Source organism: Rhipicephalus sanguineus, chromosome 6 (genome assembly GCF_013339695.2).
Source record: "Rhipicephalus sanguineus isolate Rsan-2018 chromosome 6, BIME_Rsan_1.4, whole genome shotgun sequence".
NCBI lineage: Eukaryota > Metazoa > Arthropoda > Arachnida > Ixodida > Ixodidae > Rhipicephalus > Rhipicephalus sanguineus.
In genome coordinates this window covers 156,763,814-156,786,114 of record NC_051181.1, presented here as the reverse complement: position 1 = coordinate 156,786,114, position 22,301 = coordinate 156,763,814, and the positions used below count along the sequence as shown (strand labels likewise).

Sequence of the window (22,301 nt, the reverse complement as noted above, 5' to 3'; positions counted from 1 at the left end):
GCATATTGAACTGCCATGAGAGACACAGAATGCTGAGCAACGGCGGCCAGAGTGAATTAAAAGACTCATGGGAGAACTTTAGCCGCTTCCACAAGCTCCTGCCTCGGAGTGTTTATTTTGCAGTGTGCGCGTGTTATGTTCCTAATGTTGAAATAGTGTCTCTTGTTCGTGAGTATCGTGTGGTAAATGCACGGAGTTGCTGTTTTTCTGCAGTCACGTATTTCATCTTAATATTTCTGTCCTTAAACATTGTCCAACGTAGTTTTATGATAACCGTTAAAATTTCTGCAAATATTTAGCATTAGACTTTTGAAGGCGGTCCCTTTGAAAAGCTGCCTAAATAAGATGAATTGAATAAATACAATACTATTGCTAAAACGCGTATTTTGTTCATAACTGAATACCTTATATAATTGCATAGCTAATGTATTACTCTGTATATATAAATAGGAATAGAGGCCGCTTCATAACTGGGAAGGTTCTTAATGGCTGTGGAGGAATAAGACATTGATTCGATCGTGGAACAAATTCCTAATGTGGTGCTGCATAATATGTACCTCTCTCATACAAATTATGGCGACTTACTGTAGCCACGGTGGGAATACAGGACCGGGTCGGCTGTATCGCAGAGGCTAGTGGCATCGCCCGACATGGGTCCATGCGACCCGGGTAGTGCGTGTTCACCACGAGCAAATCAACGTGCCTGTCAACGTAAGCAACAGAAAGGAATATTAGGTCATCTTGGAGAGAGTATCTGCACTTTCATTTCTTTCAAGTGTAATAATAATAATAATAATAATAATAATAATAATAATAATAATAATAATAATAATAATAATAATAATAATAATAATAATAATAATAATAATAATAATAATAATAATAATAATAATAATAATAATAATAATAATAATAATAATAATAATAATAATAATAATAATAATCAATCATTTATTTAACGTGCCCAGGAACAACCGTGAGGTCTTTGTGCAGGCGCACGCAAAAATAAAATCAATAAAAATAAACAATACAATACAGACAGTCTTCAGAAATAAAAAGAGCAAAAACACGTAGACAAAGAGAAATGAACACTAAAGGGGAGGAGTAAAATAAGACAACACGAGAAATATTGACGGGGCATAAAAAATTAGATTGCATATATACAATTATGCGGAAAGACGGAGAAGGGAAGACTTTGTACACTGTGCCATACTATGTCAAAACAGTGCAAAGCTCGGATAAAAACAGTGATTGTGTACTATGAAAAACGTCAAGATCAAGAAAATTAATATTATAAAGACTTTGTATTCTGTGAACGGTAGAGTGTTGGAAGAAGCAGGCGGGTACATGAAACGGTCTGTTCTCTCTGGTTAACTTACGCGGAATTCGAAAATTAACACAATTGAGGAGTACAGGGCAGGATATGAAACCGTGGACTAGCTTGTAGAGAAATAAGAGATCAGAACGATTTCGTCGGCAGTGAAGTGGTGGCAGTGATAATGACTCAGCAGTATTTGAACGAGATCCAGAGTCATTTTTAGCAAAGCGATGGTTATATATGCTGAGGAATTTTTTCTGGACTCGTTCAATGGTGTTACCGCGGATTGAGCAATGCCATTCCATATCACGGACGCATACTCAAGTTGCGGAAGACATATTGCCGTGTACAATTTGTGTAGGGCCATGGGAGACCTGAATTCTCGAGATATTCTACAAACACATCCGAGAGAACGAAGGCCCCGCATAGCAGCACGCTTAACGTGAGAAGAAAAGTTTAACGCGCTGTCAACAACAACACCAAGATCACTGATTTCATAAACCTTGCATAACGGCACAGAATTGACAAAGTACTGAAATGACACGCTAGATGTTTTGCGAGTGATAGACATGAATTTTGCCTTTGAGGTATTTAGAGAAAGGTTATTGCCGTTGCACCATTCGGAAAAAGAACACAAATCTGACTGCAACAAGCGACAGTCGTTAACTGAATGAATTTCCTTAAATATCTTGATGTCATCGGCATACAAGAGGAAAGAAGAATTACGAATGGCAAAAGAAACATCATTAACGTAAATTAAAAATAGGAGTGGGCCTAATACCGACCCTTGAGGGACCCCACTAGTCACTTTATACAAAGAAGATGTTTGGCCATTTACGGCAACATAACAAGATCTATTGAGCAGATAGCTGTGCAAGAGATTCACAATCGACAAGTCAACGTCAAAGTTTGCAAGTTTAACCATAATCAGTGTGTGGCTGACTACGTCAAAAGCCTTGCTCAGGTCACAGTAGATTACGTCAACCTGTCCTCTCTGAGAAATAGGTGTGGATATCTGCGTCATCTAGCAAGATTTGTGGTAGTTGAGCGGCCAGCAAGAAAACCATGTTGATTAGGAATCAGTGAGTTTTTCACACTAAAAGACAATATTTTGTGAAGAGCCAGTTCGAAGATCTTTGATGTGGCACATAGTAGAGAAATCGGGCGATAATTAGAAACATCTGTCTTAGAGCCCGACTTAAATACTGGGAAAACACGAGCAGTTTTCCACATGCTAGGAAATGTGAAAGTGTCCAGGCAGTTATTAAATATCGTAGTCAGTACTGGGACAAATATAGTACCATATGCTTTTAGTATGGCGGAGGGGATGCCAACTGGGCCACATGATAAGGATGGTTTTAAGCGCTTAATGCATTCTCTGATAAGATTTTCATCCAGCGACAAAGCACTGGATGAGCTAACTGCCTTGGGCTGTTGTCTTATATCAGTGCTGGAGTCTGAGGCCTTATAAACGGATGAGAAATGTGTGGCAAAACAGTCAGCGACGGCATGCACTTCTACCCCATTTGAGTCTAGTAGTCTGAAGGACTCTCCGCTTTTGCTAGACCGTTTACGTACATACTTCCAAAACTCAGCCGGCCTGTCAGAGGCGCTTTTTTCTAAGAATTGAATGTACGAACTATGATCCCGTTTATATAGGCGTTTAGAGAGAGTTCGAAAAAAGCTGAACTCTTCCTTCCACTCGCTGGATGGAGAACATTTAGATTTCCTGTGTGCGTGATCTTTATGCTTCAGTGCACTGATAAGTTCAGATGAGAACCAGTGGGGATATTTACGTTGTTTAGGTGTATACTGGGGAATAAAATTAAGCATGCTGCTCAGTACAAGCTCCGTAAACCGATCAACCTGGTCATCAACATTAGGTTTGTCAGTAACCTGTGACCACTCAACGGTGGACAAGTGATGATAGAGGCCCGTGTAATCATCTCGCTTGAACGCAAATCTTGGAGATTTGTTTACGTAATTGCTGTAGCTCGTTGTTTCGGCTGATGCAGATAATCTTACGTTGAGTGGTGGGTGGAATTTGTCCGGACGTACAAGAGAGATGTTGGAGCGGGAAACTTCAAGGGGTTGATCGTTTGACACACACAGGTCTAAGACGTTGCCACTGGAATTGACGACTGAATTATGTTGCACTAGGGAATTAAACGCCAGAAAGTCCAAGAGCAGGCTGCACTTTTTCTCTGTGAAATGATTGTAATGAGAAAAGGTAAGCGTGCTCCAGTCAATTCCAGGTGCATTGAAATCCCCAAGAACAATAATTCTGTGCCCACTATGAGAAGATATCACAAGTTCAATAGAAGACATGACATCGTGAAACGAGGCAGGGGAAATGCTGGGCGGTAAATAGAAGCATCCAATCAACAATTTTTCACGGCGCTCAAGGTTGATTTCTAGCCAGATCGATTCTTCGATATTTTCTAGGTCTTTCCGTCTAACGGATTTCAGTGAATTGTCAATGGCAATCAGCACGCCACCGCCTTTCTGTTTGGTTTCACTGAAATCTCGGTCACGGCGGAAGGTGGTGTAGGTCGGGGGAAAAAAGTCCGATGAGGGAATTTCAGTGCCGAGCCAGGTTTCAGAAATAGCGATAATAGGAAAAGAAGACGAAAGAACATTAGAGAAAAACTCCAGTGTCTTGGTACGCAGACCCCGAGCATTTTGGTAGAATATGTCTACGTTACACGGCACTGTCGATTCCAGTCACTTGCTCAGAGGGATGAAGCATGTCATCGCGCAGCTCCCCACGAAATAATAATAATAATAATAATAATAATAATAATAATAATAATAATAATAATAATAATAATAATAATAATAATAATAATAATAATAATAATAATAATAATAATAATAAAACAATGATAATAACAACCTAAGCGCTGTGCCGAGGAAGCCGCTTCAAGACAAGTTCTCGGAACCGCGTCCGCGGTGGGTGCCCAGCCCCACTATAAAGACCCCCGACTCGAATCTTACTGATTTGACGATAATGTTTACGTTATAATACAGCAGCCGCACAGGTGCGCGATTCGAAGTGTGGGGCGGCGTGTAAATTATCTGCCGATCTCCTGATCTTTGATAACACTTCGTTTACGTCTCGGCGCACTACTTGTAAGCTATTATAATTTTTAAGAATATGTAATTTGCTTTTTTGTTTACCAAAACCAGGACATGGTCATGAGGCACGCCGTAGTGGCGTGTTCCGGATTAATTTTGACCACTCGAGTTCGTCAACGTGCAGCTGAAACTAAGTACACGGATGTTTTTGCATTTCTCCCCTATCGAAATGCGGCCGCCAGGGCCGGGAATCGAACCAGTGTCCTCGAGAATAATAGTCCTACACCTCAGCCGCTAAGCTACGACGGCGGGTGTTACAGGGGGGTTTGCAAAAAATGTTCACCATGACATACAAATGTTCGCCATGACAAATGTTTACCAGCCGTAGATTTGGTGCCTGCAACACACAAACTCGTGGGCTTCGGATTGGCTTTTGTTACTCCGAAAGAGTCGTCACAAAAGGACACATTTGTGGGTGCGGTGATAAGAATAAGCGGATTTATACGCAGTACACTACTTGCAAGTGCTTGTGAAGTTCTTTTTCACAAAGAAAAGGAAAGAAAAAAAATACGTCGGATATGTTTCGCCTTCTTACTTGGCCACAAGCGAAATAGATTTTCCGACTTCTTCGGCTGGAGTGCTCGGGTCAAGAATTTGGAGATCCAGAGCCAGGCAGAGATTGGCGGCCTTGTAGGTTTCGTGCAGAACCTAGACAGATCGGAGAATGTGAATGCAATTCATGAGAGCAACAAATGAGCAGTGATCGCAAAACTATAAGCGGTTTGGTTGTGTCAATCACTGAACACGAGCCTTGAAAGCTATGTGCTTCTTAGGAAAGTGACAGCGTGACTGCTTAATGAAATCCTTTTAAAGGGCTTCATTGGTGAGCACTGGCTGACTCGACCAGTGGAAGCGGGCGAAACGAAGGAAATTAGTGCATAGACACATTTCACACGTCATGCCAATGTTGAGGATCGTTGTCGTTCGTTGTCTGAAGTAATGGTCGTATATTTAATGCCAACGCTTTTAGTATGCAGTCAACATGGGGAGATTGAAGGCTTTACGAGTGTGATAACTTGTGGTGTGGACGTGAAAACTGCGAGAGTTGTGTTCACTGTTCACATAGCGGTGATCGCGATCTCCAATTCATTGATGTATGTTCATGCAGAACGTTACTCAGTGCGGTAATTGAGGAGGAAGCGTCAATTGAGCATCACGCCATTTTGCGTAGCCGACATCTGGTTCCTATCGTCCGCATAGAGGCTTTGTAGTGAAAGAAGGTGCTAAAATCAATCACTAAAATTTTTTTGTCGGTTCCCACTCGTAAGAAAAAAAAAACAACAACGAAAAAAATAAAGACCCAAAGAAATGGCCACGGAGTACTTCGTTAACTATCAACACCATAAAAATTCTAAAGTAGGCAAGGACGAAATCTACAAAGAGCGGTCATCTGACTTGCCAGAATAAAAAATTAGGAGGCCTTCCAGTATAGGAAAAATGCGATTGGCGTGTGCGTGCCTGAGCTACTATCTTTCTTCCCTTCTCTCGCATTGTGAAGTGTACCCTCCTAACTTTTTCCTTCCTCCATGATCCAAATAGGCCCTTCCACGATGACCTTAGCAGCGCAACACTTCTGTTGCTACAGGCAACAAGGACGGTCATGCGCAATACAATGAAATGCAACAATGAAATGTGGCAACGTGAAATGACAAGTGACCTCGCTAAAAATATCAGACTGCCATATCAGAAACGGCTGATCGGCGACAAGCCTACGATGGACAGAGTATCAATCTAAAAAAAAAAAAAAAACGGCGCGTACCGGTGCTCCTTCGAGGGCCTCATTAGAGTACACCCGCATATCCGTACACTCGCCGGCGCCGGGTTTTTCGCGAACTATGCCACCGCCGTCGTCGCCACCGAAATCTGCAGCTCATAGACGCTTCGCTTAAAAACGCAGTGCAGAAACGAAGGCCTCAGCCACACAATTATAGTCGTTTGCAAGCTAAGAACAAATACGAACTCCGCCCGCAAAACCGCGGCGCGCTTGTCAATCACCAATGTAAGAGAGTCGTGCAAGATGGTTTCCATTCGAACTGTGGGTACTTTTTCTTTGCTAATGTAAACACCACGCCTATAGAAAACTAAAGTTTCGTCGTTACTACCTAAAATAAGATTTTTGGCTAAGCAGCGATGCCAGAATCTGATGAAGTTTGCCAGGACGTTTAAGATATCGACTTGAAGCCAGCGACACGAACATGTCTGCATGGGTACGCCAACTATCTAAAACACGCGAAGTTCCTGACGTCACGGAAATGAGCAAATGCGATTGTATGGGACGTCTATGCGAATTCTTCCTGGGTGGAACAGTGACATTTGTGGGTAGAGCTTGTATTTATTCTTATATTGTAAGCGACTATAACAATGATGGACAAGCGTCGATATTCTGCATAGCTCAACCACACAGCGTGACGGTGGAGTGCTAACCTCGAGCGTGGGTCCGAGTTCGACGAGTGCAGCGCTAGTGCGGGCCACATGCAGGAACGCAAGCCCGTCGATCTCCTTTCCCTTCAGCTGCACCGCGGTGGCCTCGGCCAGGCGCACGGCTTCGCCTTCGTGGCTCTGCTCGAGCGCACTCTCGTGCGGCGCCACCAGAATGCAGGCGCCCGACGGTGCCGCGCTGCGCAGCTGCGCCACGTACTCTGCGCACATTTAGCACCACGATCGAGTGACTCTGCAGGTTTGGTACGCTGCCGTTTGTATTACGACAGCTACGACAAACCTCAAAAGAGATAAGCTGGCGCTAAGCGCTCGGGATGATGAACAGACGCTATAAATAAATTATACTCGTCCTGTTGATAGATTACAAAACTGCAATCTCAAAAATGTCCCACTTACAGCGGCAAGAGGCTTCGTACGTTAAAAAAATGTTTTCCAACCGGTTTACTCTGACGTAAAGTTTGACAACAGGCTCCATCCGGGCATCTAATTAATAGGTTATGGGTTAAGATGAAGACGAACCACGTGCAGACTGAGAGAGCCGAAGGCTGAAAGAACACTTGCTGAATTCTGGTGGCACAGTTCAAAAAAGGAAACATTCGACGCCTTACTGATGCGCCGGCGCTGAGATTTCGGTAAAAGCTAATAAAAACATTGAAGTGTGACAGTTATTGTTTATTATTCCAATCATGCCATTACCGAAACTAATAACTTATCGAAAAAGAACCTAAGAAAGCACACTATCAGTTTAAGCTCATTTAGCGTTGCTTTTAAGTGTTCTGTTATTCCAACAGACTTTTTTAGCTTTGATGTAGTTACACCTGTTGAGGCTTTAAAGGAAGCGCATGAATAAGGCGCAACTGTTAAGGTTCTATTCTTCACCAGAGAGAAGGCATTTTATTCTCTGCGGTTTTCCTATCTTTTTATTATGATGACCTAGTTTTAAATTTCTGACGCAAACAAACTTGAATGAAACTACTTTTCTCTTTGCCTTATCTTGTTGCCTGGTTGTTTCGGAAAACGCATAAGTGCAGTGTCTGCGGAAACAGAACGAGATCAGGAGAATAGTTCGGTAGCTTCAAACACTGACGTTTAGCGAGCACAGGGCAGTTTGCAATTTAAGCCCTGTCTATTCTGACTACTTACACTTACTGATCAATCTATAGTAAAGGGCCTCATCATGTAAAGGTGTGGATATTTTATAGACATGAAGAACGGAGACTTTGTTAAGAACACACAAATTTTACTAGTTTAAAATAACATTAGGTTACACGACAGGAACTTACGTTAACATCTTACCGCTGTAGCTGCTAGGAATGCTGGAGTGGTTGTGTTATGTCGCCCAGTGCAATACAAGCGTTACATAAAGGAGACAGAATGACAAGCTTGATTATGTTGCGCATAAGGAATAAAATATGGCTTAGCAGGAAGCATGACGCCAACTGTCAACATGTGCTTGCCAGCATGTCCTGACGTCTCTGTCTACATTCTGCAACTCGTTTTCTTTTGCTTTTCGGACACGTACTACTGAAAACGCCCACCATAGATCTAGAGATTTCGCTGGTTTCAGGATGTTTGATTTCTGGTAGTTGCTGTAATGCGAAAAATGCACAAACATAGCCGCACAATGATACTGAAGACAACCATGACAATGTTTGTGACTAGCTTTACTAGGCGTTACCGTTGTTAGACAACTCTAATTTTTTTCATTCCTTGATGAAACGCTTTTAACGTTGCTGATTTTTGAGCACACGAGCTGTTCCTCGCCCACTCACTCCACGGAGCGTCAGTGGACGCTCACCTTTGGTGATGTCCTGCAGAGCGTCCAGCCGACCGTAGCGACGCAGCGAGAGCACGATGTGAGTGCAGAAGAGCTTGGACACGTTACGGTCGACATCGATGCGGTCAGACAGCACGCACACCAGCGGACGCTTGTTCTCTGTGCGCAAGAAGGGGAATAGATGCTTGAGCAAGCTTTAAAGTACCGCGCAATTGATAAACAAAGGTCAAGAATTGAACAGTGCGACATGAGCCGCATTCATATTTTTCGTCCATCGTCATTCACAGCAAAGATTATACGAGATTAATCTAGCCTAATGCAAAATGGACAAAATGCGAGACATTTATTAAAGCTACGTTATTCTGAAGCCCTGTCAGGATTAGTTTGATAAATTGTTAAAAAGGAAAAAAAGTTAGAAAGGGCCAGCCAACACACTGCAACCGAAAGCGAACGTTTCTGTTCATCTGTTTTTTGACTCCAGTACATCGAACTTAGACGTCAATTTTCGATGTAATAAGTATTGCAGTCTCTTCGCTGGTTTGAATTTGCAGCGGGCGAGAGTTTCTGCACAAGAACCTGACGAGAAAGAAGTACGTTAAATAATTCTGACGTATTCAGTTATTTTAAGTATCTTTAATGGAGACGAACTTGCCTTCCACTCGTTGCTTCAAGAGGAGTATTCACAAGAGTCGGCCCTCAAATATAAAGGCGATATGACGTCACCCACCTTCATAAGCGGATCAGAATGCATTGCTTACCCTTTCCATACGGCATGCAGCGCTTCTTTAGTTCGTCATCGGGTGACTCTAAAACGAAAAAAAAAAGATAAAAGAGAACGTACGAAATAAGAGATGGAGGTGAAGCTTTTCACAGCACCAGTGAGTTCGCAACAGATTTTTGGCGCGTGTAATGCGAAGGTTCTGCGAAGGCTACGGCTACCAGGAGTGCTGTATAATGACGAAAACAAACGTAACTTACTTGCCAAGGTCTGCGCCGCCATCTGTGGGTCATTACGGACTGTGAAGGAGGAAAAAATGGAAAGCGGAAATGTTTAAAATTGCTGAAAAAGTAAACTTGGGGCAAAGCAGAAGCGACGCTAAATTTGTTTGGTACTAATGGCACAGAGCGTTTTAATTCCAAACGTGTTGCCAGGTAGATTTTCCAGGCAGAAACGTTTATCTGTTGTTCGGTAGCGCACAAACGCAAGAAACACAAAGGATAATAATAATAATAATAATAATAATAATAATATCTGGGGTTTAACGTTCCAAAACCACGATATGATTATGAGAGACGCCGTAGTGGAGGGCTCCGGAAATTTAGACCACCTGGGGTTCTTTAACGTGCACCTAAATATAAGTACACGGGCCTCAAACATTTTCGCCTCCATCGAAAATGCAGCCGCCGCGGCCGGGATTCGATCCCGCGACCTTCGGGTCAGCAGCAGAGCGCCATAACCACTAGACCACCGTGGCGGGGCGAAACACAAAGGAAGAAGCCGGGACAAGCGCTGGTCTTAGAAATGAAATATTTATGTGAAAAAAGAAAATTCGGAACATATGCAGGAAACGTAAACTACAGACATGCTTGCGAGTGATTCATGAACAGAATCTCTTCTGATAATGACACCGACGGCTAACTATTAAAATTGCTATCACACTTGGCCATGCGGTATGCTTCGGCGATCTCACGAGCATGTTGATCGTGATGATGCGTGATGATTGAGGTTTGTGCCAACGAAGGCATACATCCGCATTCGCGCAATGGCTGGTGAGATGAGGAGATACCCCTCCCTTCAAGGAATTATGCTCAGGCAGCCTGATATTAACACATCTGGCAGTCAGTCCGATGTAGACAATGGATAGGTTCCAACTCGCACGCCTTTCAGCCCTACTACAAGAACGTTTAGTTCTAATACTTACAGCGAGGACAAATAGTATAACAGGTGTTTGGAACTTGTCCTTCACAACATTGTTTCATCACTCCCAACATATATAGATGTTGTTTCTTGCCTTGTGCGCTTCTTTTCGGGCTACCAGCGCAATCATCAGTGATAGGAAACTGACATGACCAGGATTTGGGGACATTTGAACGTAGCGCCATCTCTCGCCGGTGGCAGCGGCGGCCTGCCGTAAGTGAATGGGGAATATGCGAAAAAATCATACCTAAAAAAAAGCTAGTTACTTTGAAGGTCTCCCGGTTCTATACGGAAGAGACCCACGGGAACATTCTGGTAAAATTGCAGTGTCGCACTACAAATCGCATGGTTTCCCAGAGTGTTTAATATTTTATAATGCACCTCCACGTGTGCGTTTAATGGGCTGTGTTGAATTGTCCTGGGAAACCATATGCTTTATAGGGCGATACTGCAATTTTACGAAATGTTCCAGTGGGTCGGTGCTGTATGGAACCGGGAGTCCTTTTTGGTAACTAGCTTTTTTTCGTCAGACATGATTGTTTTTTCGCATACTTCCCACTCACTTACGGCAGGCCGCCGCTTCCCCCGGCGAGAGATAACACCACGTAGAGATGTCCCCAAAGACTGACAATGGCTAATTTCAATTCGTCTGCCCCAGCGCTGGAGTTGACGCACACGTACCTTCAGCATGGCGGAGGTTCCGCAGCCTGGAGAACGGCTCGGTGTCGCACTGTCCCTCGTAGTCGTCGAGATCGACATCGTACGCGACCACGCAGGCCCGCGGGTAGTTGGCCAGCGCGTGGCTCACTTTGCTGGAGAGCAGCGGGTCATCCTCGTGGCTCTCCACGCGGCCGTGGCCGAGCCGCAGCACGGACAGCGCATCCAACTTGGCCACCGTCGAGGCGGGCCGCCACTCAGCACCCTTGCACACCTGCGCTCCCCCGGAAGATCAGTAAAGAGTTTTAAGCGATAAGAAGTTTGGCGTTATAGGGAATCACGTTACTTCGAAGTTCGCAAGCCCTGATGAAAATGAATACGCGGCTTGTGATTATATTAAGTGAAGATGAGAATATTAGATGCAAATATTGCTCTCGCACTAACTTCATTGCCTGGGCCGTAACAGAAGGGCATTTTGAATGGCATGGTATAAAAAGGGCTTCAAACGAGATGCATGCACAATCACGGTCTCGTGACAACGATTACCGAAACATCCAAAGAGATGCCAGACGAGGTAATGAACATACAAGGTTAAGGAACATAAATTTCATAAATTGCACTTACAATATTCTTACAACTAGGAAACATAAGCATACATCCGTCTTCGCAACCATTAAAGAGTGTAATGCACAGGGGTTCATAGGTGCGCTAGTTTATTCATGAACATTGTGGCAGAACAACGCAAAAAGCGGGGCAGTGAACACACAGGACACAGCCCTATCATAATTGATAGTTGTTGGTCAATGATGTGTCCTGTGGCTCACTGTCCTGTTTATTGCGCTGTCCTGCCAGAAAATTAAGCAGTGTTCTTTTTTCTAGTTTTCTGCCGGTTTTGTTTCCGAAAGTAGAACGACAAATCGTGTACGACACGCGATGCAAGGACGCTGTCCACGTGCCTGCATGTAGGAGACGAGGTCGCTGCCCGAGCAGTATCCGCGCATCTCCGTCGCATCGCGGAACACGACGGCGCCCATGCTGATCGAGAAGCAGGTGGTGGCGTACTGCCGCTGATCCATCAGCAGGCTGCTCATCCACGTTAATGCCTGACCGATGGGTACGCTGGGCGATGGTTGTGCACCGGTCGAGTAGAAGACTGACGAGTAAGCAATGTGGCAGATGTTGTAGCGGTTATCGTAGTGCGTCTCGAAGACCAGGTAGTCCAGGTACCTGCGGACGGCAGCGTCAAATGGGACACTCACTATGTACGACTCTAAGTACTCCATTAACAATGGCCGGCGCCTATGTCGCTTGTTCATATCTTTCATCCATTTGTATTAGCCAAGTTTGACATTTTATACAGCTTTTGCGTAGCCGAAGCTGTCCCTAATGTAGGATGAGATAGGCACATCGGTCAGCAGCGTTAACTGGACGACGATGAAATGGTAACGCATGCAAATGACCAAGTGTTTTGCTAGGAAGCCGAAACTGAGAGGCCGTAAACAACAACAAAAGAAAGTGACGGATGCTTTCAAGATGGCTTATGCCGGTGTCACATGGGCACTTTTGATCGCTATCAGTGCCGATCCGGATTAAGCTCAATCCGGATCAGGCGCTCTTACACGGTCACATTTAATCCCGATCATGCCCGATCAAGCCCGATCGGGATCGAGACGATCGCGATCTACGCATCGTGATCTGGCTTCGTGATCGCGATTTGGGTGATGTCTGCGCCAAACTCGATCCAGATTAGGCTGTGCCGTGTAGCAGCGACCTACATTTTATCGCGATCAAGAGTTCCGATCCGGATCGGCCCTAATCCCGATCTAAAGTGCCCGTGTGACACAGGTATTAGATAAGACAGTTTCTAAGCAAGCTACCTTGATCAACACGAAGTACAATTGATGCTATGGCTGTCGACTATCTTGGCAACCTGATGGCCCTCGCGTATGAAATGCACTGAGTCGCGCAGCCAAGCTGTCGCACTGGACAACCAAGTTCTCGTGGTTTCGCTAAGTACTGCGCATTCTTACGCTGTGGTCAGATGAGTACGACAAAAAAAAATTTAAAAACACAATTCGACACGTCATGAATATTCACAAAACTAAAGAAAGAAAAAAGGAAGTACGAAAAGAAACTGAATTAAAATGCCGACAGAGGAAAAAAAAAAGGTTATGGCTCAAAGCTAACTGCAGGTGGCGAAGCTATGGGAAACTGCCTACACGCTGCAGCGGTGGCGTCCGTAGATCGAAATACATTTCTGAACGCCTATCCTGATGCACACTGGCAGGGATGGTTGAGAAAAGTTTGAATATATGTGCATTAGTGACGAAATTAGCGGCAATAGAGACTTTAGCCTATTATTAACTTTCGATGCAGGTGGCTGTTTCAGCCGATAAGCTTGGGCAGTGCTAGGAACTCACGGTGCAATAGCAGCGAGCCGACCAACGACGAGACTCGAGGGAATGTCCCAGTCGCGAACATGCACGGCAGCCAGAAATTCGAGATTCTCCGGCTTCAAGCTATCGTGCAGCTCCTGCGCAAAAGAATGCGTTGAAGGGGTGTTTATTGAGAGATATGCATTTGCCGTCATTTCATTATACCATACGTAAGTAAATGAGCCTGGAACGCTTTAAAAAAAAAAGAACTCTAAAATGGCACCCCGACACACCATAAGACCACCGGTGGCAGAGTGTCATCTACACATTGTTGAACACAGCCTCAAGCTAAAATAAGTAGAGTCATGCCACGCCTTGTACACAGCTTCAATGTCGGTGCAATAACTTTTGGAGAAGTGTGCGTTGCAGGACACAGACCAACCCCCAAAGCTCACTTTCGCGTTTCGCGAGAAATTGAGTGCAGTAGACTTTTTTTCTTATTGTTCATTATATGTAAATGCCTCATCGAAGCCAGATCGCTTTCGTGCGAGATTATTTGGATGTAAAAACGCTGGCTAGCTGAGCAAGCATTAGTTCATCTTGCGATGATATGTCATCATATGAACGAGCCTTTAACAGGTCTCCGAAGACAGGCTGGTATACTCAGGCAAGTTCAGATGAACCCTCAGGTAGGTTAGGGTTGAACGAGTAGAAGGGAAATCAAGTGCTCAATCTCTTGCTAGACACAATCACTTAAAGCCCCCAGAGAATGAAAGCAAGGAAAGCACGGAAAGACTAATATTAATTGACATGCAACCTTAAGGGAGATCAAAGTGAACAAAGAAAACAACCTCTACCAATTCAACTAAGATTGCACATTGGGCTCCTTGGTGGGCCATACTAAATATTATTGGCGAAGCACATTCAAGACGGGATGAAGAGCTACAGACACACATGCAAGGTACAGTGCTGTGTGTGCACGCCTGTCGCTCTTAGTCTCGTATTAGGTGCGCTACACCAGTGGTATTTAATATATACCAAATGAGCTCTTCCCTTAAGGTGTGACCCTAAAGGTGTTATCTAATGTCGCCCATGATCAAGGCGGCAGACGGGAATGACATTCGACGTCTTATAAGTGTCTTACGCATACTTGGAAAATCAGCGCGTACAAGACGCGCTGATTTTCCATGTACGCATCGTTTTCAACTCGCCTGACTTTCTACCCTATTGCAATTTGTCTTAAGAAGCGCGACAACTTGCCTTGAATAACGGGCCCAAGTCTGGGAGCTTGTCGGAACTACTGTCGATGCCGAGCGCAGCCACGCCATGGAATCCTGATGATGGCACCCACTTGACCAAAGCAGTGGCCAGTCGGAGCGCTTTGTCGGGTGACCGATGATGCTCCAAGTTAGCCACAGCCACCAGCGCCTTTTGCTTCGTCACCTCGACCAACATCCGAAGCGCCACAAAAGTAGGCGCTGCGTGGGGCCAAGCATTCGAACATAGAGCGCGCAGGGCTCGCGAGGCTGGCTTCGGACATTTATTAACAGCGTAAAGATATTTAATACGCTTTCTGTGTCCGGCTTTTTACTAACCTTCATACAAACAAGCTGGACTTCAGTTGTTCAAGGCTGTTATTTCATCGTATCGTAAGATTCGTTAGTTGTGCGTATAAGTTTAGCTTCTGTTTCACTTTGTTTCCGTTATAACAAGTCCATCATTCCCGCCAGTCACGAATTACAGCTTAGTATTATCAAATCCTCCAAGCTTACGCATTTTGCTTAAAATACGGCGAAAACATATCAGAACAAACTTTCACACATGTAACAAATATTTAGGACACTTCAGGCGAGTCTTCATAGTTTGAAAAAAAAAAAAGAAACGTTTCTCACATACATATTTCTCTGCTAACCTTAAAAAGACAGGGCATGCAAGCACCCTTTTTAAAGATGAATACCTACCAACTAGCTGAACTGTTATTTTAATCCTCCGATAAGTGATGCGATATAAACGAAAAAAAAAAACGAAAGATTTTGTTACGAGAATATATGAAGATTATTATTTAATTAAGATCCTTCAGATGCAAGAAAGAAGCAAGTTAACCGAAATCATACAGATCAATTCGTCAATGGGCAGTGTGCAGTAAATTTGCAGTGTGCCTCTTTATTATATTTGTTTTTCATTACTCTCTGAACTAAAGTGGCCTGGGTTATTATGGGTTAGCAGATGGTCACCTTCACGTTCAGCACCATTCTAAGAGTTCCTCACTTTCATGACTAGTTGGAACATACAAAAATGTTGCTATATTGCGTATACGCTGTCGCACTGCCGTCATTGAAATTTTGGGAGAGCCATATTTACCAATAGTCAGAATGTTGATAAATACCTGAAGTTCTATTTACTTGAAGATTATTAAAAAAAGGTGTGTAACCATTATATTGCCACCTGCTCACCAGGTACGGCGAGCGCGATCCCGCAATCCGCAAGAATGGAAGAAGATGTTTTGAGACAGCGCGTGCTCTCGCTGAGGGCGTTTTTGTTGTTTGGGCAGCGATCTTGCCAGTTTTGTGTGTGTCTCTCCACCGGTGCGGTATTTTATAGAGTAAGAACTTTTTGTAGCACGTGACAACTGGCGGAGGTGCGGGGTAAACACCAACTGATGTTCCAAACGCCGTAAATCGAATTACAGAATAAGAAAAATTCCCATACACTCAGAAGCTTTATGTTTTGAGACACATAAACCTAAAGGTACAGAACGAAGTAAGGATTAATTCTTACAATTCACCGGGGTGAACTGTCCGGTAGTCGGGTTGAAGGCTACGTCCCGATAGACGATGTGCGTGCAGTGCTGTCGTGGGTACTGGATCGGGTTGTTCAGCGATCGAGACACCACGCACAGCAGCGGGCGTGCTTGTGTGGGCTGTCCTGCAAGAAACCAGTCATACACGAGAGCTATGGATAATCTTCAACGTTGCCATAACAATCATCCTTTCATGGACATTCATACTATCGCTGGCTCTGTCGACCTTTGTGTAGTTCACTACGCTTTTATGTTAAGGCCGTACCCTTTGTTTATGTGACTTTTTGCCAGTGTATTGGTTGCAGTGAGTGTTCCCGTAAAGCATGCACATGCGCTCTAGTTTCTAATTTGCGGTGGTATCATTGTCATCATCATCAGCCTATCTTAGGTCTACTGCAGGGCGAAGGCCTCTGCCACTGATTTCTGACTCACCCTGTCATGCGAGAGATGATTCCATTTTATGCTCCCAAATTGCTTAATTTCGTCGCTCCAACTAACCCTTGGCCGACCGAAGCCGCGCATCCCATTTCTTGGTATGAATCCCGGCGCTCTAAATGACCATCGGTTTTCTGTACTCTTGACGTTTTCTACACACGCGAGAGGAAAAGATTAGCACAAGTGGCAAACGCCGGAGCGGGAAACTCAAGACACTGGGCATCTTGCTCTCCAGCATGACACGAACAGTATAGCAGGCACGATCTACTTGATAAAGCGGCAGTGGCTGCAAAAAGGTAGCCCGTCCTAAAGCACGAATTCCAGTTGCCATCCGCGATTACTGTTTTGGTCATCGGTCTCCTGTGCTAATTTTCTTCCGCTGCGACTGTACGCCCTGTACCGCTTGATGCAATGTCCTTCGCAGCAAACTAGACGAAACGTTTGATAAGGAAAAAGGAATGCTTTTTACCGTTTTGTGTGCCAGGAGTGTTCAGCTTGTCTTGTCGGCCCGCTAGAATGAAGAAACGAGTTTTTATGGCTGACTGTGCACTTCGACAGAGCGGAAGGAGCGGCTTACCGGCGATGCGTCCGTCTGCCAGAGAGAAGCTTCCCGAAAAATTGGACCAGGCCCCTGAAACGAACGAGCGACAGTAGAAAAAAAAAGAAAGGCAAGGAAATTACATACGTTTCAATCAGTCTAGCTTCTACGACATTATTAATATTAACTGTTGGGGTTTAACGTCCCAAAATCATGATTTGATTATGAAAGACGCCGTAGTGGAGGGCTCCGGAAATTTTGACCACCTGGTGTTCTTTACCGTGCATCTAAATCTAAGTACACGGGCCTCAAGAATTTTCGCCTCCATCGAAAATGCGGCCGCCGTGGCCAGGATGCGATCCCGCGACCTGCGGGTCAGCAGTCGAGCACCATAACCGCTAGACCACCGTGGTGGCTTTCTACTTTAGTTGTGTTACATATGGTAAAGGAAGTTTACGTGATCGAATGTACAAGTATTTCGCAAAGACAAGGAAACAAAAAACTATCGAAGTGATGAGATGCACACGAGTCACATATGGGGAATTCATAGAAACGAACTCAGTTGGTGGAATTAAGACTGACAGTCCATAAAAGTATCTGCCGAATTTTTTCCTTAAAAAATGTTTCGTCCACAAAGCCTTCCGTTTTTCGTTGAAGGCCACTAAAAGCAGGCGTGCTGTTCGAAGGGCTGTGATATCTATCAGAACCTGCTGAGTTACCTATGCGATAATAACCTTCCACTAAAGAATGGCTTGACCTTACTCGCCATGTGCAATAACAACAGTCTGAGTCAATAAAAAAAGACTAAAGCTTTAGCATAGATCCTGTATTTTAGTCAAGCAATGCATGTTGGCCAGGGTCTCACCTGGCTGATGGGCGTTCGGCACAGAAGGGAGGTTGGGACCTGCCACATAAGAGAAAGACAGGAGATTCGAATCTTTCACCTGTAGTTGTAGCGCTTATTTATGCCTCAGTTGATGCCCACACTAGGTAACCGTAGTGTAGCCCTCCTTTGGTAATGGTACATCTCCGTAGTGGTGTTTTATAACAGGATGAGTCATTGGTGCTGCGATGATGAGTCTGAGTTCTCGAATGCTCCTCATATTGAAACTCCGCCTCGAGCCAAGGAAATAGCTGACGTGGTCAGTACCCATTGATATAAGGTGTTAGTACACTTCGTTGACATTCCTGATACTTTCTTGAGGAATCTAGCATCACCATCTGTCGAGGGGAGGCGTAGGATACGGTGCTCATTCAGACATGCGAATTTCATATTAAACGATGACCCTTTATCACCGGCTACGAAGTGCAACATTGTTATCACTCGTCGAAAGGCGTGCCTTCTGGAAAGTTATATCCGACTCTAAACAGGGTACATGTACGTCGCAAATAGCCGTGTACGTTCTAGAACTACAAGCGATTGCATTTAAATGTACGATGCCACGTGTGTAGATAGCCGGCACGTTTACCAGTAGGGTTTTCTTTTCTTAAGGTAGTCGCTGAATAGCGTGTGATTTATCTCCGGGGGAAGTTTTGAGACAGCTGTGATCTGCAGTCAGCACACGCAAACGAAACAGCTCAGCATGTCAACATGTCAGACAGGACACGGTCAACTCACGTGCGGCTGTCGATAGTCCGCGCTGCTGCTGCTCGTCCTTGGGGACGCCAAACAGGACCACCAGCGCCATGAACACTGCGCCCGCGATGACCGCAAACAGCCGGCACGACAACAGGCCGGACTGCCTGCGAACCCCGCACAGTGCCGGTCTGTATAAAGGCTCGTTCACAACTGCGACTAGCACCGGTCGCGCGACCGTTGGCGGCTGGTGGTAAAAAAACGACTCAAAGCGACCGATGTTCACACCTGCGGGCGACCTATATGCGTCACCACATAGAATTCAGGTCTGCTCGTATATAGGTCGCATCGCCATTGCGCCGCAAAATAAGCCGACGTCCTGTGCCTGCGCACGTGATTGGCTCAGAGCTTTGCGACTGCAGTTGCGCGACTGAAAAAATCGAGCAGTGAGCGACTGAGCCAAAGCAATCGCTTCGCTACCAAAACGGCCACTTGCGACCATTTGAGACTATAGCTTACTCGCGCAACCGATGCTAGTAGCCGGTATGAACGAGCCTTAAGGTTTACAGGAATTAGACATAGGCTAGTACGTAAAGTACACGTAATATTTCAAAATGAGCACTCCCAATAAATAAATACAGAATATTGAAGCATTTAGCGGTCGTGGACGTAAAACATTATCTTGGGCCACGCAACCGCAATTATTGCAACAGCGCAGAGGCATCAGTGTATAGACGTTATTCTCATCTGCGATGATGATGGATCACTTGATAGTTTTAGGAATAAGATTACCTGCTTTAGAAATAATTCGCGTTATTTTGGCGTGATAATTCCTCTGTGCTAAGTAGGAGTCTGAAAACTAGAATTGCTAACTATTTAGAGGATTCCATCGGCCCACTGCGAGGTGGCTTTTTTGCTTAGATAAAATTCATGGTATCAGCCCCCCCTTTTTTTTAACATTATCTCGCCGAACTCCACCTACTCAAGCTTTGCATTTACGAGAAGCACTGAAAAAACTTGGACGCATTTGCGAGCTCGCTATGGTTCTAGCAAATCACTGCCTGTGGAACATGCCAGTCGAACAAACCGGAAGCGAGCTAGCAAAGATAATTTATCTATCTTTGCTACCGTAAAGTGCAGCGTGACCACAGGGCGTCAGCAGCTTTCTCACTTACCCGTCATCTTCTGTCTCTTCTGAAAAAATAAAAATGAAGGGAAGGAAGTGTTAATGAGGATGTGGGCATGATAGGACAAGATTTATCCACAACATAGCCATCGTCAGCGTGATTGTTCATATGGCAAAGCTACGCGCACATGACATCATCGACACAGAGAAAAAAGTCGGTGGACAAGATAGTCACGTTAAGTGCGGTGCCCCTAAATGATCTAGTGAATACTACTGGAACTTCTAAGATTAACATAAGCACAAAGACGCAGGCTGAATATACTAATATAAAAATGTCCGCAATCTTTCGAACGTTTACGCGATAGTGTCGTACGTCTAGCATAACCAATTCCGTGCGCTCTACAGTGACGCGTACAAGGGAATACAACCACTACTCACTGATGAACCAAGCCGAAGCTCTTGCCTTCCTGAGAAGGGGAGCGCAGAAGTGGTTAAGTGTACATACGACAGGAAAGACTCACCTGCGCACAAAACTGTCTAGTTTCTTCTGAACCGCTTCTGCGCTCCGCTTCGCAAGATGCTACCAACTAGCCGAACAACCCACAATTCTCATGCCGTTAGCACCAACGACCTACGCGATACTGCCAAAGCAGTCGTGCGTGAAATGCTACTTAAGCTGAAAGTAAGCGACCCATGGTACGACCGTAAGAACCCCTATCTAGCAGCCTTCAAGAGCGCTCGTCCAAGTAACTCGATCGGGTTATCTGTTTCATGCGCTCTGGCATCATATTATAAGCGGCGTGATACCATGCTCCCGTATAACGCTACCACATATTTAATGACAGTGGAGAAAAAAAACATTTTCCGTGTTAAATAATCATAATTGTTGGGTTTTCAAGTCCCAAAACTACGATATGATTATGAGAGACGCCGTAGTGGAGGGCTCCGGAAATTTCGACCACCTGGGTTTACCTAAAGTGCACCTAAATTTAAGTACACAGGCCTCGCGCATTTTTGCCTCCATCGAAAATGCGGCCGGGATTCGATCCCGAGACCTTCGGGTCAGCAGTCGAACACCATAACCACTAGACCACCGTGGCGGGGTATTTTCCGTGTGAAAAGGGATATGGTCCGCGTATACTGTGTGTGTCTCCAACGCCCATAGCTAATAATAATGAAATTTTACGTTACAAAACCACGATAATAGTATGGCAGACGCCATAGTGGAGGGCTCCGGAAATTTCGACCCCCTGAGGTTCCTTAACGAGCAGCTAAATCTAAGCACACGGGCCTCTATCATTTCGCCCCCATCGAAACACGGCCGCCGCGGCCAAGATTCGATCCCCCGACCTTCGGGCCAACGCCCATAACTAATATTCGTCGAAAAGCAAGGAGGCATAATCATATGAATTTAACAGAATGATTGTGCTTGGTCTGTTGCAGCACGACTTATACCCGCCACACTGATTGGCTGACACTGGAAGGCGTGTCGGCACGCTCTTGCCATGTCTGATGGTCTCAAATATGGGAGGTATGCAACTGCATTGATTCCCTTGCAAAATCGGAGGGCATAAAAAACCTGAGCACGTACGTTTTTCGACGGGGCTGTCCTGGCGCTGTTCGGCGGCGCCGTCGGCCATGATGCCCCCGGTGTCTTCCACAGGCTCGGTTCCAAGCCGCGCGCCCCGCCCGAGCTTCCGCAGACACGTGCGGCTAGGCCACGCGCCCCGTAGCCATTTTGTGAACGGGCGCCCCCAGCGGTAAAGCGTTGTAATAGCGAGAACGAAGAAGCTGATCATTTAAAGCAAGAAGACTTACGCAATAGTACAGCGGCGAAGTTATCAGGTGTCACATGAGCACAGCTTCGCGAAGTTCAACGCGGCTCCCTTCCAAGTTTCTCTCAGGGTCTTGGATCCTGGCTGTACATAAGAGAGAGAGTTTGTTCACACGAATTGTTCTCGTGGTCGAAGCACACGACTCATGATGATGGTGATGATGATATCCTCTTCCTGATTACACCCACCCACAAAGGGGGATGAGCCAAGAACCGGGCGGCAGGATGTTTAATGTAAACGCCGATGAAACTAAGAAACACTGGAAATTTAGATTAAAAAGCTAGCGCAGCTTGCAATGGATGCGCACAGCTAAAGAGACAGCGAGGCTGACGGGCGCCTAGGCTGTCCACCTAGGTGCATAGGCACCTA

General features: G+C 45.1%; 1 protein-coding gene across 1 annotated transcript in view; it reads right to left on the bottom strand.

Annotated features, from left to right (window-relative positions):
* The window catches only part of LOC119397653 (uncharacterized), a 35,933-nt gene extending 14,196 nt beyond the window's left edge, over window positions 1-21,737 (bottom strand). The window contains exons 1-17 of the mRNA XM_049416642.1: window positions 21,689-21,737; window positions 20,147-20,165; window positions 19,014-19,270; window positions 18,261-18,299; window positions 17,435-17,488; window positions 17,327-17,368; window positions 16,401-16,547; window positions 14,883-15,100; window positions 13,668-13,780; window positions 12,204-12,474; window positions 11,272-11,521; window positions 9,651-9,689; window positions 9,431-9,478; window positions 8,694-8,831; window positions 6,881-7,095; window positions 4,992-5,104; window positions 586-703 (exon numbers count right to left, since the gene is read on the bottom strand). Of these exons, the coding sequence (XP_049272599.1) occupies window positions 586-703; window positions 4,992-5,104; window positions 6,881-7,095; window positions 8,694-8,831; window positions 9,431-9,478; window positions 9,651-9,689; window positions 11,272-11,521; window positions 12,204-12,474; window positions 13,668-13,780; window positions 14,883-15,100; window positions 16,401-16,547; window positions 17,327-17,368; window positions 17,435-17,488; window positions 18,261-18,299; window positions 19,014-19,270; window positions 20,147-20,165; window positions 21,689-21,737 (2,130 nt within the window). The remainder of the gene's footprint in view (window positions 1-585; window positions 704-4,991; window positions 5,105-6,880; window positions 7,096-8,693; window positions 8,832-9,430; window positions 9,479-9,650; window positions 9,690-11,271; window positions 11,522-12,203; window positions 12,475-13,667; window positions 13,781-14,882; window positions 15,101-16,400; window positions 16,548-17,326; window positions 17,369-17,434; window positions 17,489-18,260; window positions 18,300-19,013; window positions 19,271-20,146; window positions 20,166-21,688) is intronic.
* Window positions 21,738-22,301: the final 564 nt, after the last annotated feature.